Genomic DNA, 15,000 nt, shown 5'->3' on the forward strand with positions numbered 1-15,000 from the left:
GATCAGAGGAATGCTGTGGACATAATTTACTTGGACTTCAGTAAGGCATTTGATAAAGTAGATCACAACCTACTACTTGACAAGATAGAAAAATGTGGGGTAGAAAGCACCACCACCAGATGGATCCGTAGCTGGCTGACCGGCCGTACTCAGCGTGTGGTCCTCAATGGAACTGCATCTACATGGAGGGAAGTGTGTAATGGGGTTCCCCAGGGCTCTGTTCTGGGCCCAGTGCTCTTCAACATCTATATCAACGATTTGGACGAGGGGATAGATGGGGAACTGATCAAATTTGCAGACGACACCAAGCTGGCAGGAATAGCCAACACTCCAGAAGACAGGCTTAAGATACAGAAGGATCTGGATAGACTTGAACACTGGGCGCTGTCTAACAAAATGAAATTCAATGGTGAAAAAAGCAAGATTCTACATTTAGGCAAGAAAAAACAACTGCACATGTATAGTATACGGAGTACCTTGCTCAATAGTAGTAACTGTGAGAGGGACCTCGGAGTCCTAGTGGACAATCACCTAAATATGAGCCAGCAGTGTGCTGCAGCTGCCAAAAGGCCAACACAGTGCTAGGCTGCATTAACAGAGGGATAGAATCAAGATCATGTGAAGTGTTAATACCACTTTACAATGCCTTGGTAAGGCCACACTTGGAATACTGCATCCAGTTTTGGTCCTTATCTTATCTGTAAACAAATCCATAAAGCAATGCCATTTCAGGCCTGACATCAGCAAAATCCATTAATCTATCCATTAATAAAGATAATATATATTTTAACTGTGACCAAATAAACTAACTTTATATTTCTTCCTTTTACTTTTAACAATCTTAATCTTTAATGCCTTCAAATAATGTCATATATTTCTTTTCATTTTTTTTCTTTGTCCCTTCTTACAAGGTTCTTCAAAAGTTTAATAAGCCTCTTTTGTAAATTTGTAAATTCAATATAGAACATTTATCCAACTCATTCTCTTGGTTTATTATTTGAAATCCTTTTTAATGATTAAAACATCTGTCAGTTTCTTTTCTATATCCAGTGTTACAACTTTTTCTATGTCATTCTGCTTAGAGTTTACCAAGTCAGCATATTGCCCCCAACAATCAGGGTCCTCATTTTACCGACCTCAGAAGGATGGAAGATTGAGTCAACCTTGAGCGATTGAAAGTGAGTTGAAAGTGGATTTACAAATGACTGTGAAGCGGTATAAAAGTCTAAGTGCTATTGCTATACTTTAGACACAGTCTAGCCATAGAGCCAGATAGTATTAAAATGTTCAAAAATATTCTTCAGTAATACCCAATGTTAGAATACCTTGCTTCATTCAGCAATTGTAAATTAAGTTTAAATGTTCTTTTCCTTTAATTATAAAGTTTAGTTCCCTGTAGTATACAATTTTTAAAATCTTATTTTTTTTAAAAAAAATATCAAAACAAAAACATTTTCCCACAGGAAGGATTCTTTATAATTAATGCCAAAATCTTATTTCAAATTTATATGGCCCTTTAGTCCATTTATAATGTTCTAAAATTAAAATTTTAATCATTTATAAATTTTACTATTTATTCCAATTTTTTTTAAATCTTAAACTTGTAGTTAAAAGTTATTTTGCTAAGGATTGAAGGAAACTCACACAGTGCTGTAAAGCTTATTAATCCAAATCCTAATAGTTGAAAAGCAGCTTACAAGCAATTTCCAAAAGTGATTAGAAAAGGAAATATGCTAACTTGGTATCCTTTCAAAGATGCCAATCACAATTTGAAGAAGATGGTTATTCTTTTGTCTCGCAGAGTTCTAAACACGCCAGAGATTGCTATCTTGTAGTCTCCTTGGAAGGAGCATCTGTCTGGAGCACTCATGAATGATCTTAAGTCCTCTGTCCAGAGAGGAATTTCTGAAAAGCCGGTCTACTCACCACAGTCATCAGCTCCACTTTTTGGAGCAATCTTCAATCTGCTATTTTTTTCCTCTGGAAGGCAAGTCAAATAGTATAATGGTGATTATTTTTTCTGTCTTTTTGAAGTGTAAAAATTAATGTTATAAGTTATTTCCCATGTAATTATATATACCACTCAATTTCACAAGGTTTTAATCAAAAGTCAATTTACAAACATCTCTGAATATTTTTCCTAAAATGATTCTCATACAAATGTATTCCCCATAATATATCTACCATATTTTCCGGCGTATAAGACGACTTTCTAAACCCTGAAAATCTTCTCAAAAGTCGGGGGTCGTCTTATACGCCCAGTCATCTTATACGCTGGAAAATACGAGTATTCTATTTTATTCCTTCATATAAGCTGAATATGCAATGGGGGTGGCGGCCGGGAGCTGCTGCCTCCCGTACTGCTCCCCCTCCCTGGACACGATGGGGGCGGCGGCTGGGAGCCGTTCTGCTCCCCCTCCCCACCCATTCAGCTGAGGACGCAATGGGGCCAGCAGCCTGGAGCCGCTGCCTCCCGTCCTGCTCCCCCTCCCCGCCCATTCGGCTGAGGACGCAGCGGCCATGCTGGGGGCGGTGTGGACTCCCGACGATGCTGCAGTGGCCGCTGCCGTGCCACCGCCGCCGCCACTGGAGCCGCTGCCTCCCGTCCTGCTCCCCCTCCCCGCCCGTTCGTCACCGTCTGCCTTTCATTCTCTCTCTCTCTCTCTCCTAACCTGGAGGGAGAGGGAGAGAGAGAAAGAGGAAAGAAAGAGAAGAGAAAGAGGAAAGAGAAAGAGGAGAGAAAGAGGCAAGAGAGAGAGGAAAGAAAGAGAAAGAGAAAGAGAGAGGAAAGAGGGAAAGAGAAAGAGGAAAGAGAAAGAGAAGAGAGAGGAAAGAGAGAGAAAATTAGAGGAAAGAGAAAGGAAGAGAAAGAGAGAGACAGAGAGAGAGGAAAGAGAGAGAGAAAGTTAGAGGAAAGAGAGAAAGAGAAGAGAGAGGAAAGAGAAAGAGATAAAGAGGGAGAGGAAAGAGAGAGGGGGAGAGGAAAGAGAAAAAGAGAGGAAAGGGAGAGAAGGAGAGGAGAGAGAGAGGAAAGAGAGAAAGAAAGAGGGGGGAGAGGAAAGAGAGAAAATGAGGAAAGAGAAAAAAGATTGAGAAAAGAGAGAGGAAAGAGAGAAAGGAAAGAGAAGAGAAAGAGAGGAAAGAGAAAGAGGAAAGAGGAAAGAGAGACAGAGAAAGAGAGAGGAAAGAGAGACAGAGAAAGAGAGAGGAAAGAGAGAGAGAGAAAGTTAGAGGAAAAAGAGAAAGAGGAAAGAGAAAGAGGAAAGAAAGGAAAGAGAGAGGAAAGAGAGACAGAGAGAGAGAGACCCTTTTGACATGTAAAATGAAGATAACACTGCATATATCCTTTTTTACCTTTATTTTATATATACATACACAAACATACACACACACACACACACACATATCATAAAGGTAAAAAAGGATATAACGTCAGAATAGAAGTAAAATCTATAGTTTTCCCAAAACGCCGAGGGTCACAAAACAAAAACCACCCTTTGCACAGGTTCACCGAGAAACTCACAAAACCCAACGGATGGGGACTATATCGGGTTTGAGATATAAAATTGACCTTTTCAACCCCCAGGTCTTATACGCCCAGTCGTCTTATACGCCGGAAAATACGGTACATCATTTATGCTTGTGAATGAAGTAAAAAGAATGTTTTTTGAGAAATGATGAGAATTGAGAAGAGCTAGATGGAAAAATAGTAAAGGTTTGATAATCCTTTATTATACAGTTTTTATACAAAACCAACAAGATTAATTCCATATTGCTTTGAATGTGACAAGGAAACAATGCCCCAAGCCATAGAAATCCGGAGATTTCATTAGGCAGTAGTATAGCAGGCATGGTAGAGCTAGCTAAAGCAAGGAGTCTCAGAGTGAGTTGATATTCAGTTAAACAAATGTTCAGAGACTGAGGGGGGGGGGGGGAAGTCTGCCTGACAGAAAAGTCCTTTATTGCAAGTTTTACAGTTAAAAATTCATGGATTATAGTTGATGTCATTTCTATACTTTGTGCATTGTGATTTAAGCCAGGGCTTTTCAACCAGTGGTACGCGTACCACCAATGGTACGCGAGCACCTGGCTGGTGGTACACATAGGACAGGTTGAAAAAAATGTAAAAAAAAAGTGTAAAAGTGGATGAGCTGAACCGGTAGCAGTGCCGCACAGGCTTGTGGCAAAGTCAGCTGGAACTGCACTTGCCTGGGTCCTACTGAGAGCCCAGGATCAAAGCGCGCAGCTCCAGCTCACTGGCGGCGGCCTTGGGGGTAGCAGGCAGCCTCAAGCAGTCTTCAGTGGAGATTCAGTGGACACACTGCCTGCGTCCCCCCCACCCCCACCCAGATGCCCTCACCTCCCCCAAGCGTTTTTTTACTCACTTTCAGCAGCATTCCCTTTCTCCTGTCCTTCTCAGCCTTCATGTGTTTGTGAGACAAAAAAAAAAGTTCCATGACACTTTCTAACTTCTCGCAAGAAGTTAGAAAGTCTCATGGATTTTTTTTTTCTTTTTTACCCATAAACATGTGGCGAAGGCAGAGAAGCAAAAGGAGAAAGGGAGTGCAGCTGAAAGCAGGTGAGTAAAAAAATGCTTGGGGGAGGGCATCTGGGCGGGGCGCCAACCTTATCCTGCATGGTGGCGGGAGGATTAACGGCGGGCACGGGGAGCCCAGGAGGAGCTGCGCAAAGCAGGCAGAGGGGAGGCTGCGCAGATTGTGGGCGCCGGCAAGCGAGCAAGATGGGCAGGGGCACGAATCGGCGTGTGCTCAGAAATGCCAATCTTGTGCTCCTGCTCATCTCACTTACTTGCAGAAAGCTGTAAAGTTTAACTTTACAGCACCTCCTTTTGGGAGGGAGGAATAAGAATGGGCAAGCTGAGCAGGGCGGGATTGGCAGCTGCGTGTCGTCGCTCCGGCCACCATTAAAGAGCGTGGGGCAGCCCTCCCCAGCAAGGCCCCGCCCGCTCTCATGGCTGCCCTCCAGTCGCTGGGCTCAGCTCTTGTCTGGAGAGCAAGGCCTGTTTTCATCCGTAGGTCAGTACAGCGATGGGGCTGGAGCCCGAAAAGCATCCCTTTGCACCCGGGGAGGGGCTGGAGCAGCTACAGCTGCATTTCAGCTCGACGCTGAGGAGCCTCCCGGGGTCCAGCCTGGTGCTGAAGCTCCGCTGTGCCCATAAAAGAAATACCCGGGGCTGCATCTGGCTCCGGGCTGCGGCTCCCAATTGACCTTGGCTGAAGCTCAGCAAGCCGGATTTTCATAGGGGTGCTCGGGGAAACGTCGGTGCGGTCCTGGGGAGGGCGAAGAAGCCTGTCCAGAGGAGGCACCTTTCAGTCTCGGCGGCTGAGAAAACTCTTGGCCCGTGTGGCTGTGAAATCCCCTAAACATAAAGTAGGATGTTGACTGCAGGAGGAAGGAATTAAATCCCTTTTTCTGTGAGGGGATGCAGGGAAAAAAAGAAATTGCTTGGTTTAGTTGTGGATCAGAAAGGTGTAGGGCAGTCCCGCATCTGGATGGATTTGTAAATTATGTTGGAGTCTGAATTAAAATTGGATTCGATGTTGGGAGATCTGCTGCCTCTCAGGGTGCCGAGGTATCGGATGAGAAGGGAAAGGCACTTTAGCTTTTGTTGCTCAGGTGGAAGAGGATTTCAGGGGTGTACACTATTAAATAAATATTAAATCCTCAGGGCTGGCTGTTGCAATGAATGAGCCGCTTCCCCGCGCGCTATTTTTCTCTGGCTGCGGCCATGCGCAATGCACCAGAGGGAGTCTGGCAGCCGCGGCTCTTTCCCCACCCCCGTGCACTCCTCCGCTGCCTGCGCTCTCCTCCCCCTGCGGAAGAACAGTGGCTGTGCTGGGCTCCCGGCTGCACCGAGCGGGAGGAGGGAAAGGAAGGGACAAAGAGGGAAGGAAAAGAAGGAAGGAAGGGACAATGGAAGGGAGAGAGGGAAGGAGGAAGGGACAAAGGGAGGGAAGGAAGAAAGGAAGGAAAGGAGGGAGGGAGTGACAATGGGAGGGCGGGAAGGAGGAAGGGACAAAGAGGGAGGGAAGGAAGGGACAATGGGAGGGAGAAAGGGAGGAAAGGAAGGTGCCCACGCCTGTCTCACCCTCCTCCACCAGATCCCCCCACATCCCTGCCCGCACCCCCTACAGGCACCCGCAACCTGAGTGATGAGCTGGCTACGCCCCCCTGGCCATTGACTTCGCTTGTCAAAAAGTTGCAAAAGGTGATCACATGACCCTGGGACACTGTGACCGTCATAAGTATGAACCAGTTGCCAAGCATCCGAATGTAAATCACATGACCCTGCAGATGCTGCAACAGCATTAAGTATGAAAAATGATCATAATTTGCTTTTTTCAGTGCCGTTGTAACTTCGAACAGTCACTAAGCAAATTGTTGTAAGTCGAGGACTACCTGTACTTTATAATTTTTTTCCTTTTTTTTTGTCAAGTTTTTGACACCTTGCTGGGCGACTGGTGGTAGTCGGATATTGCCTTATCCTAAAAGTAGTACAATGGGTGGAAAGGTTGAAAAGCCCTGCTTTAAGCAAATTGTTGAATGTAAAAATGTGCACTCTATTACATCTCTTTATAGATAAAGTGGCTACACAGTTGGGCTGTCAGGCTGCCAAGTTAAAAAACGATGATGTCTTGTTTGCATGTTTATCTTTGCAAGCAGATTATCTAATGTAAAAAGTGTCAGCGTACAAACATGCTTTAGGAAAAAATCTCAAGTAATCAGTCAGATAAATATATTTTTGCTATTCTTATATTGCTCAAAGACTCTACTGTTGAAATAAATATATAGTTGTTGCTTCTTTACTGAAATGTGTCTATTTGCTTTAGCCAAGTCATGTGCAAAATACAAATTTATTTATTTATTTAATTTTCTTATTTAATTTATATCTCCTCCCATTTCACTTTTATGTGACTCCAGGCGAGTAGAATATAGATTACAATTGTAAAATAAAAAATAAAACACATAGCAGCCAAACATTACCTAACCCATCATCCTCACAGCCAGGAGATGAGCGCTATCCCCAGGCTTACGCAAAAGAGCAAGTTTTCAAGATCTTACAAAAGTCTAATCATAACAGGAAAATCTAATCTCAGGAGTGGTGATGTTCCATAGGACAGCTGCCATGGCAGAAAAGATTCTCCTGGGCACCACCAGCCAACACTCCCTTGCCAAAGGTACCTGAAGCAGGCTCTTCCTACCAGATTGGGTAGGATGGGCAAAAACAATTAGTACGTTATTATATAACGTAGTAATTTCCTTGGCTAATATTACTGAGTGGTAAAATATCACTCCACATAGACCACGGGTCGGCAATTCACAGCTCCAGCACCGCATGCGGCTCTTTAAGCCTTCTCCTGCAGCTCCCAGCCTCCTCTGCCATTTGCAGAGAGAGAGAGACAGAGAGAGAGAGAGGCACTTGCACTCTCCCCCCCCCTCTCTCTCTCTGTGTAAAAAAGAGAGTGGCCTCACCCTGTTCTCCGACAACCTGACAAGCTTCTTGGGCGGGGCTCCTCTGTTTGCTGCATGTCTGCAGTAAGCAGGAAGGGCAGGAGAGAGCCAGCCCAATAAGAATGTGTGTCAGCTTGTTGGAGAACAGCTTGAAGCCAACTTGCCAGGTGAGCAGAAGATCAGAGAGAGGGAGAGGGGGGGAGAGAGAAAAAGAGAGAGAGAGGGAAAGAAAGAGAGAGGGAGAGCGAGAGAGGAAAGAGACAGAGAAAGAGAGGGAGAGCGAGAGAGGGAGAGAGAAAGAGGGAGAGAGGGGGAAAGAGAGAGGGAGGGGAAAGAGAGAGCGAGAGGAAAGAGAGAGAGAGAGAGAGGAAAGAAAAAGAGAGAGAGAGGGAGAGAGAGAAAAAGAGAGGGGAGAGAGGAAAGAGAGAGGGAAAGAGAGAGAAAAAGAGAGAGGGAGAGGAGAGCAAGAGAGAGAGGGAGAGAGAGAGAGAGGGGGGAGAAGAAAGAAAAAGAGAGGGAGAGAGAGGAAAGAGAGAGGGAAAGAGAGGGAGAGAAAGAGAGAGGGAGAGGAGAGGAAAGAGAGCGAGAGAGGGAGAGGAAAGGGGGAGGGAGAGAGAAAGAGAGAGAGAGAAAGAGAGAACTCATGCACAGCAGCCTCTATTTCGTTTTAATTAAACTCTTCAATCAAGCTCCCTCTTGCGCGCGCGCGCATGCGCACACAAGTTTTGCGGCTCCCAGTGTTTTCTTTTCTCTAGGAAACGGGTCCAAGTGGCTCTTTGAGTGTATAAGGTTGCAGACCCCTGACGTAGACCATACCGCACACATTTTTGTGGCTTCAGGATGAAAATTGAGGCATCAAGGGGTTGTTTTAGGTTCTACCATATTAAATCTTGGAATGTTAGAGGACTCTTACAACAAATGTACACGTCTTTTGCTTAGTAATGCTACTATATATGAGAGTTAATACTTGCTAAAGGGTAGGTCTTTGTTGATGGGAACTCAGTGAAATAAGAAGCTCTTTAATTACCTAAACTTTAGGCTGTAAAGTTTTAAGTCCAGTATTTAGGGTCTTTAAATATGGAGAGAGCTAAAATCACAATACTGTACAATTTGACAACATAACTGTCCTCTGGCAATTGAAGCTTTTAGATATTCTTAAAGGGTAGACCTCAACAGAGGATATCATAATAGTTTAAGCATGATGCAATCAAGGTATAAATAACAATTGCCAGATGGGGGCTGATTCAGACATAGTTGCTATTCATCTAACAATATTTATTTTACTCTATAAGTGTGATTTCACATAAAACATGGCCTGCTTACATATAATCTAAAATGTAAGAATTCCTAATACAATTTAAATAAAACCAAGTTCAATATTAAAAATGAAAAAAATCAGAATAAAAATTGATAGACAGATAAGTGATATTTTAGAAGACCAACTAATGAAATAATTTTTAAGAGATTTAGCTTAGTTCTTACACAATGCTCCTCAAACATTATTTGCCTAAGAAACAGGCAATCCACGTAAAATGATACTTTACATAAATCACAGAATAGAAATTATAAAGAAATCTTTGCAAATATCAGCTATGTGTTTTAAAGAATTATCAAAACTCTTTAACTGTAAAACAATACTAAGATTGGCAGGAGTCCGATGATATAACTAAGACTCTGCTAACAGCAATATGTCAATGAAATAATGAACACTAAATAAAACTTTCCTGGTCCTATTGTTTTACCCAGTCAAGGAGCAACCTGTTTTCCTAAGAATTCGGCTGGGAGGTCTTAGGGTCCTTTGTATTTTGTAAATTTACTGTTTTTGCCTTAGATCTTCTCTGCTTTACAACTATAAAAACTGTTGGGAAAGTAAGAAGATCAGACTAATATTACATATTGTCTCTTAGGGGGAGCCTGGAACCCCCACAGAGCGTGTCCCCGGGTGGCGGATTGGGCCCCCCTACCCATTATGGCTTTTATACTGTAATGGAGGGTTGGAAGGGATCAAATACCTCCCGTGGACCAATAGACCTGGTGAGTGGCAGCTGGCTCCCCAGTATCGACTGAAGGTGGAGACCATATTGGTTGGAACGGATTCAGAAGAACAGCACACGATGTGGTGGCAGCCACTTGAACAGCGTGTGCACAGCGGTGTAGAAAGCAAAGGGAAGACTACTACACTATATATTTCCCAGGAAAATCATGTTAATGGCGGCAAAACCTAAAAATGGCCCCGAGTATGGGCACCCCTTAAATGGGGCAGGGGTGCTAAGAATCTCCCGGTCCGCTAGGACTGGTTTGGACAAAACTCAGCAGCACTTTTTCGTGCGGCTGCTGATAAAAACAGGATTGCCAACGTCCGATAATGGATATGGCACAAGAAGAAGAAGAATCATATTGTCTATCTCTAGATTAAAGCTCTTTTTCTCTTTAAAGCTAGAAAAGGGAATCTGAATAATATGGCTGCTGAGATGTAGCAACAAGACTAGGACTGCATCCTAAATAAATTAAAATTCTGACAATGTATACTTGGCAGTATTACAAAATTTATTAATTACATGCTGATATTATTTGATCCTTAATTGATCAGTAACTATTATATCCTAATAAGTCAGGCATGGAAGAGAATAATATGTAAATGACACATACAAACTTATCAGTAACTATTGTGGATACATCTTACAAATCTGAAATCTTATCAAAGTTTGAAAATCTATCTATGTAAGATTACCATACTTCTGATGCCAGCACTGCTGGACAAGTTGGAGAATTAATATTATAGTATATAGAGATGAGTAAATCAGACACCTATTTATCTAAATATGGAAAAAATAGTAATACCATGAGTATATATATAAAACAAAGGTCTTTGATTACAATACTGCTATTATCAGATCATCTTCAAAAAAGAATTTGAACTGAAAATTGCCCTATAAAAAGACAGCCAAATTAGGTACAATGTATTGTATATTGAGAGACAATTTTGGACGGAAAAAGGTATGGAAAAGACATCGTGCAGGAGACAGAACAGAATGCTACATTCAGTACAAGAGACAGGAAATAAATTAATCTGAATATGGCACGCAACCGACAGCGCAGACAGTGTAAAGGAAAGCAGAGCAATCGGACAACTGTGGCAAAGAAACCCACGCGTCTAAATCCAACTGTTTTCAGTTTACAGAGGAGAAAAGCGACGGCACTATCATATCCAACAACTTCGAGAAAATCCTTCCAGGACAAAAGAGAAAGAGAAGCCAACACAATTTCACACACGCGTCAAAAGGAAGCCTAGTACCGTACAGACATCCCCTCCCCGTTTCCCCGCGCCAAGTCCCGCTCACCTCTTTGACCGGAGGGAATTTTTTGCGGCATTCCAGGCTCAAGGCCCGTAGATCGCCCTGCATATTTTCCAGCAGTTTCTTCACGGCCTCAGGACTGCTGGTGCCGGCCATGGCTCTGCCGAGGGATAAGCACAGTAGCGGGGGCAAAGAGAGAAGGCCCACAAGTGACCAGACGGCCGAGCAGCCTCACCCGTTTTTCGGTGGGCGTCCCGAAGTCAATAAATACCGGAGAAAAGTAATGTTGCCTCAAGAAGGCAGTCCCACACCTCCTCCTCCTCCTCCCCACCCCCGCAGGGGCCGGTCCGACCGTTTCCCAGTCCACGTCCACTTCAGCTCCCACAATGCCAAGCGTTGCGCACGTCACCCCCGCTTCCGCCCTCGGGGCCTCGGGGGAAGAGGCGGAGCGGGAGAACTGGGCGAGGACAGGGCATCTCGAAGAACGGTCTCCAAATCGGCCCTCGGAGTTGGGTGGGATCCGTGACCTGAGAGTACCGCGACTTTTGATTCCGCTGCAGGCGGAGTGCCAATATCGGGGCTTAATTGGTGGCAAGACTCAGTCACGATATCCGGTATTGTCTTCAGCTACAGCATCGGCTTTGGATGGGTGTGTTCTAAGCACTCCTTTTTCAGCTTGCTCTATTAAAGATAAGGCGCAAAAAGTGAATGGCTGCGTATATCTTTTATTTTTAGTTCAGTAGACTTTTCTCTTGCATACAGTATATACAAGATTGCTAGCTAACGAAAAGGATCAGCAAATGCTCTTTATTAAACTTTCGAAGTAGATCTATTTGCCTGTTTTTTTACTTTTATTTAGTTAGATTTGTCCCTGCTAGTATTGTGGGCTTTGATCCTTCCTCATATATTTCAGCTATTTCATGCAGTATAATAATGTATTTCCATCATAGTTTTAACCTAAACTATTTTTTTCTTTTTTGCATTACTTATTGGTAGGCGTCTAGTGGGCTATGGCAATGGTCCCCAACTTTTTGGGCACCAGGGACCGGTTCCGTGGAAAGAGGTTTTTCCGTGGACCGGAGGGGGTGTGGTTTCATGTACTGCCTGCATCCCACAGATGGGGCTTTGCTTGTTTGTGCGGCCCGGTTGCTGGCATGCTGTGGCTCGGTGCCGGGCCACGGACAGGGGATTGGGGACCCCTGGTCTATGGATGCTTTCCTTGTTTCGAATGGAAACTGCCTCAGGAGATTAATAAACGTTGCTATGTGAAAATTCATATGTTGCACATTATCCTGCAACCTGAATTTAAAAAGCAAAACAATGTTTTCTTGGAGATACCAAAACCTTTTCCTTGGCTGAGTATCTTTTTAAAGACACTGCACTCTGTTTGAACTTGTATACCTGCTTCCCTGGAGCAGTATTTCCTGTATGAAAATGTTTATTGTATTAGAGCAGGGCTTTTCAACCTTTTCACAGATTGTACCACTTTTAGGACATGACAATATTCGAGTACCACCAGTGCTTAGCAAAGTGTCAAAAACTTGATGACTGAAAAAAGGGGTGGGATTTTGGGTTTTACTGATTAGATTCATTTGTTATAGAAATGGCTAGTTTATACTATTATGGAAAAGTAAAAAGTTGAGGTTTGATGTTAAGGCTTCATTCTACTGCAACAGAGGAAGTTGGAAGTCAATGCCTTTTCTTTTCCCCTTCTCCCCCTCACTTTTTTCCCCTTGTTCCTCCCCACTGTGTCCTACTATTTGTTTTTGTATTTTTGTATTTTATTCCATAATCTAATAATTCAGATTGGAAATATAGCAAAGGAAAATATTTCCTCCCACTCTGCTTTATCCTGTTTCCCCCCCTGGAAATGGCTGTTAGCAACACACAAGGAGGGGATACTTTCCTAAGAGTTCACAATTCAAGAATACCAATGTTAACTTGGATTGCCAACAAAGTTCTGTCTCTGACAAAAGAGAACACAAAATTGCTTTCTCCTTTGAACTGGGGCATTTCCAACCAAGTTGCCTTTCCTTCCTTCCTTTATCTTTCCCTCTGACTCCTTCCTTCCTTCCCTGACTCACTCCTTCCTTCTTTCCTTCCTTCCTTCCTTTCTCTCTCCCTCACTCCCTCACTCACTCACTCACTCACTCCCCTGCTTTTTTTTAAGCTGCCAGAGGCTCTGGGCAGAGGTGGCAACAGGCAGGCAGCGATGGGCAGAGGTTTCCCATTTTGACCCCTGCCCCTATCGTTGCCTCTGCGTGGCTCTCAGCTCAGCTCACCTCTCCCAGACCCGCACGTGTGTGTGTGTGTGTGCATGCATGCGCATACGCGGGAGGTCTCACCCCTTGCAGCCCCATGCGACCTTCTGCGATGGCAGGCTGCAAACTAATGAAAGCTGTTTTTTGGGAGTACTTGTTTCTTTTTCTGAATGTGCCGCCAATCTCATCGTGGCCTGCCCCCCTCAGCTCCCGCTCCCAACCCCGTGAAAGGCTGCAAGAAGCTCCCATCGCAGTTTCTCTTATCTCTCCCGTTCTTTTTCTCCCCAATGTCACAGCGTGGGCTACAAGAGGTGAGACACCCCCCCCTCCCGCGTGCACACACACACAAACATGTGCATGGGTCTTGGAGAGGTGAGCTGAAAGCCACGCAGAGGCCCTTCAGGCACAGAGGCAACAACGGGGAGAGGGCTCAAAATGGGAAGCCTCCTGCCCGGAGCCTCTGGCAGCTTAAAAAAATGAACCTGCGAAGTGCTCAGAATGCAGTCCCTTTCCCAGCTCCTTCCTTCCTTCCTTCCTTCCTTCCTTCCTTCCTTCCTTCCTTCCTTCCTTCTCATTCCCATCTCTTTCTTTCCTCCACACACAGGAAGGGATGAAAGGTGGGGGAGAGATTGCTAGCACTGCTGGTGGCCATACTGCCACTGGCCGTAGCTATCCCACGCAGGCAGGGGTGGTCCAGGTGAAAGGGAAACCTGGTGGCTACAAGGCTAGGTCAGCAAGTGGGCGTGACGCTGATCTACTGGTGGGGACCATCAAAGCCAGAACGCGCTCAACCTTAGATCAATGGGGCAGCCCTGGAGCCAGCAAGCCCCTCCCCTGCCATCTGCCCTGCCCCCTGGGGGTGCACATATGAGGCGGCGAGCGTGCGAGTGCTGGGGTCCTGGGGGAAAGGGAAGCTCTTCTGCCTCTTTTCTTTCTCAGTGGTCAGCAGGGACGGTCAGCAGGGTGCTCGCCACCTCCTGTGTGCGTGCGGGGGGGGGGCGGGAGGGCAGTCCCTCACTGGCCCTTTCCCACCCAAACCTTTTATATCCTCTCCTCTCTCCACCCTCCCCCCTTTTCAGATTCCGAAAGCGCCAGTCAGCTGGATCCCAGCGCTGATCCTGGGGCTTCTGCTGAGCTGAGCCCAAACAGCCCTGCAGCTGTCTCTCCCTCAGGCTTGTGTGGTGCTGCTGCCGCTTCATTCCTCTCCCCCCTGGTACCTCTTCTCTAGGACAGTCGCGTACCACTTGCCAGGTGGCAAAGCCCTGTATTAGAGATTGAGTTACTTGCATTTTCCTGATAAATGCACAAGATGTGTTAAAATCCCTTTTCTTCCTAAATGATCAGCCATGGAAATACAGTTAAATTATCTTGTTCTGCCAACTCCTCTATGCAAATTGGAACCCAGTACGAAACTTTAAAGGATTTTGCCAGACTATTGCTGTTTATTTTAGAGCAGATGTGAAAAAACTATGGCTCTCCAAATGTGGATGTCTAAATTCCATCACTTCAGTGTTGCTAGGAGCTATGATTGGACTACAGGCTTGATTGAGTTTTGTTAAGGTACTTCACTGAGTAGAAAAATTAAGCAACTCACCTTTCATATTTCAACTCAAAGTATAGCTCCAATAAACATTAAAAGGACTGTCAATGGTATCATGTGATATAGATGACTTTAATAACATGACAGTAAAACAGGCATATAATTAAGGTTTATGCATATGATTAAATTGTGTTTAGCACAGCTATTCACATGCTTAAAAGTCTTAGCTTCTGAAATATTTTAATTACCATATCCTGTCACGTGGCCTGTAATTGGATCTTACATTATGTTGAGGTAAGAATCCATATTCAAGAAACTAAAGGTAATGCTGATGAGAACATATTATATAGATTAAGTAATAGCTCCCCATTTTATTCCATATTTGAGTGCTGCTTTGAAATGAATTGTGAGACTTTGTGATATTGCTTTA

At 44.5% G+C, this 15,000-nt stretch overlaps 1 protein-coding gene across 2 annotated transcripts in view; it reads right to left on the reverse strand.

Moving 5' to 3' along the window:
• Positions 1-11,080, reverse strand: part of MON2 (MON2 homolog, regulator of endosome-to-Golgi trafficking) — a 159,996-nt gene extending 148,916 nt beyond the window's left edge. For both annotated transcript variants that reach the window (XM_015822118.1, XM_015822117.1), the window contains exon 1: positions 10,815-11,080. In XM_015822118.1, the coding sequence (XP_015677604.1) occupies positions 10,815-10,925 (111 nt within the window). In that variant the 5' untranslated portion in view covers positions 10,926-11,080. The remainder of the gene's footprint in view (positions 1-10,814) is intronic.
• Positions 11,081-15,000: the final 3,920 nt, after the last annotated feature.

Source organism: Protobothrops mucrosquamatus, unplaced genomic scaffold, assembly GCF_001527695.2.
Source record: "Protobothrops mucrosquamatus isolate PMUCROS unplaced genomic scaffold, P.Mucros_1.0 scaffold1468, whole genome shotgun sequence".
Classification (NCBI taxonomy): domain Eukaryota; kingdom Metazoa; phylum Chordata; class Lepidosauria; order Squamata; family Viperidae; genus Protobothrops; species Protobothrops mucrosquamatus.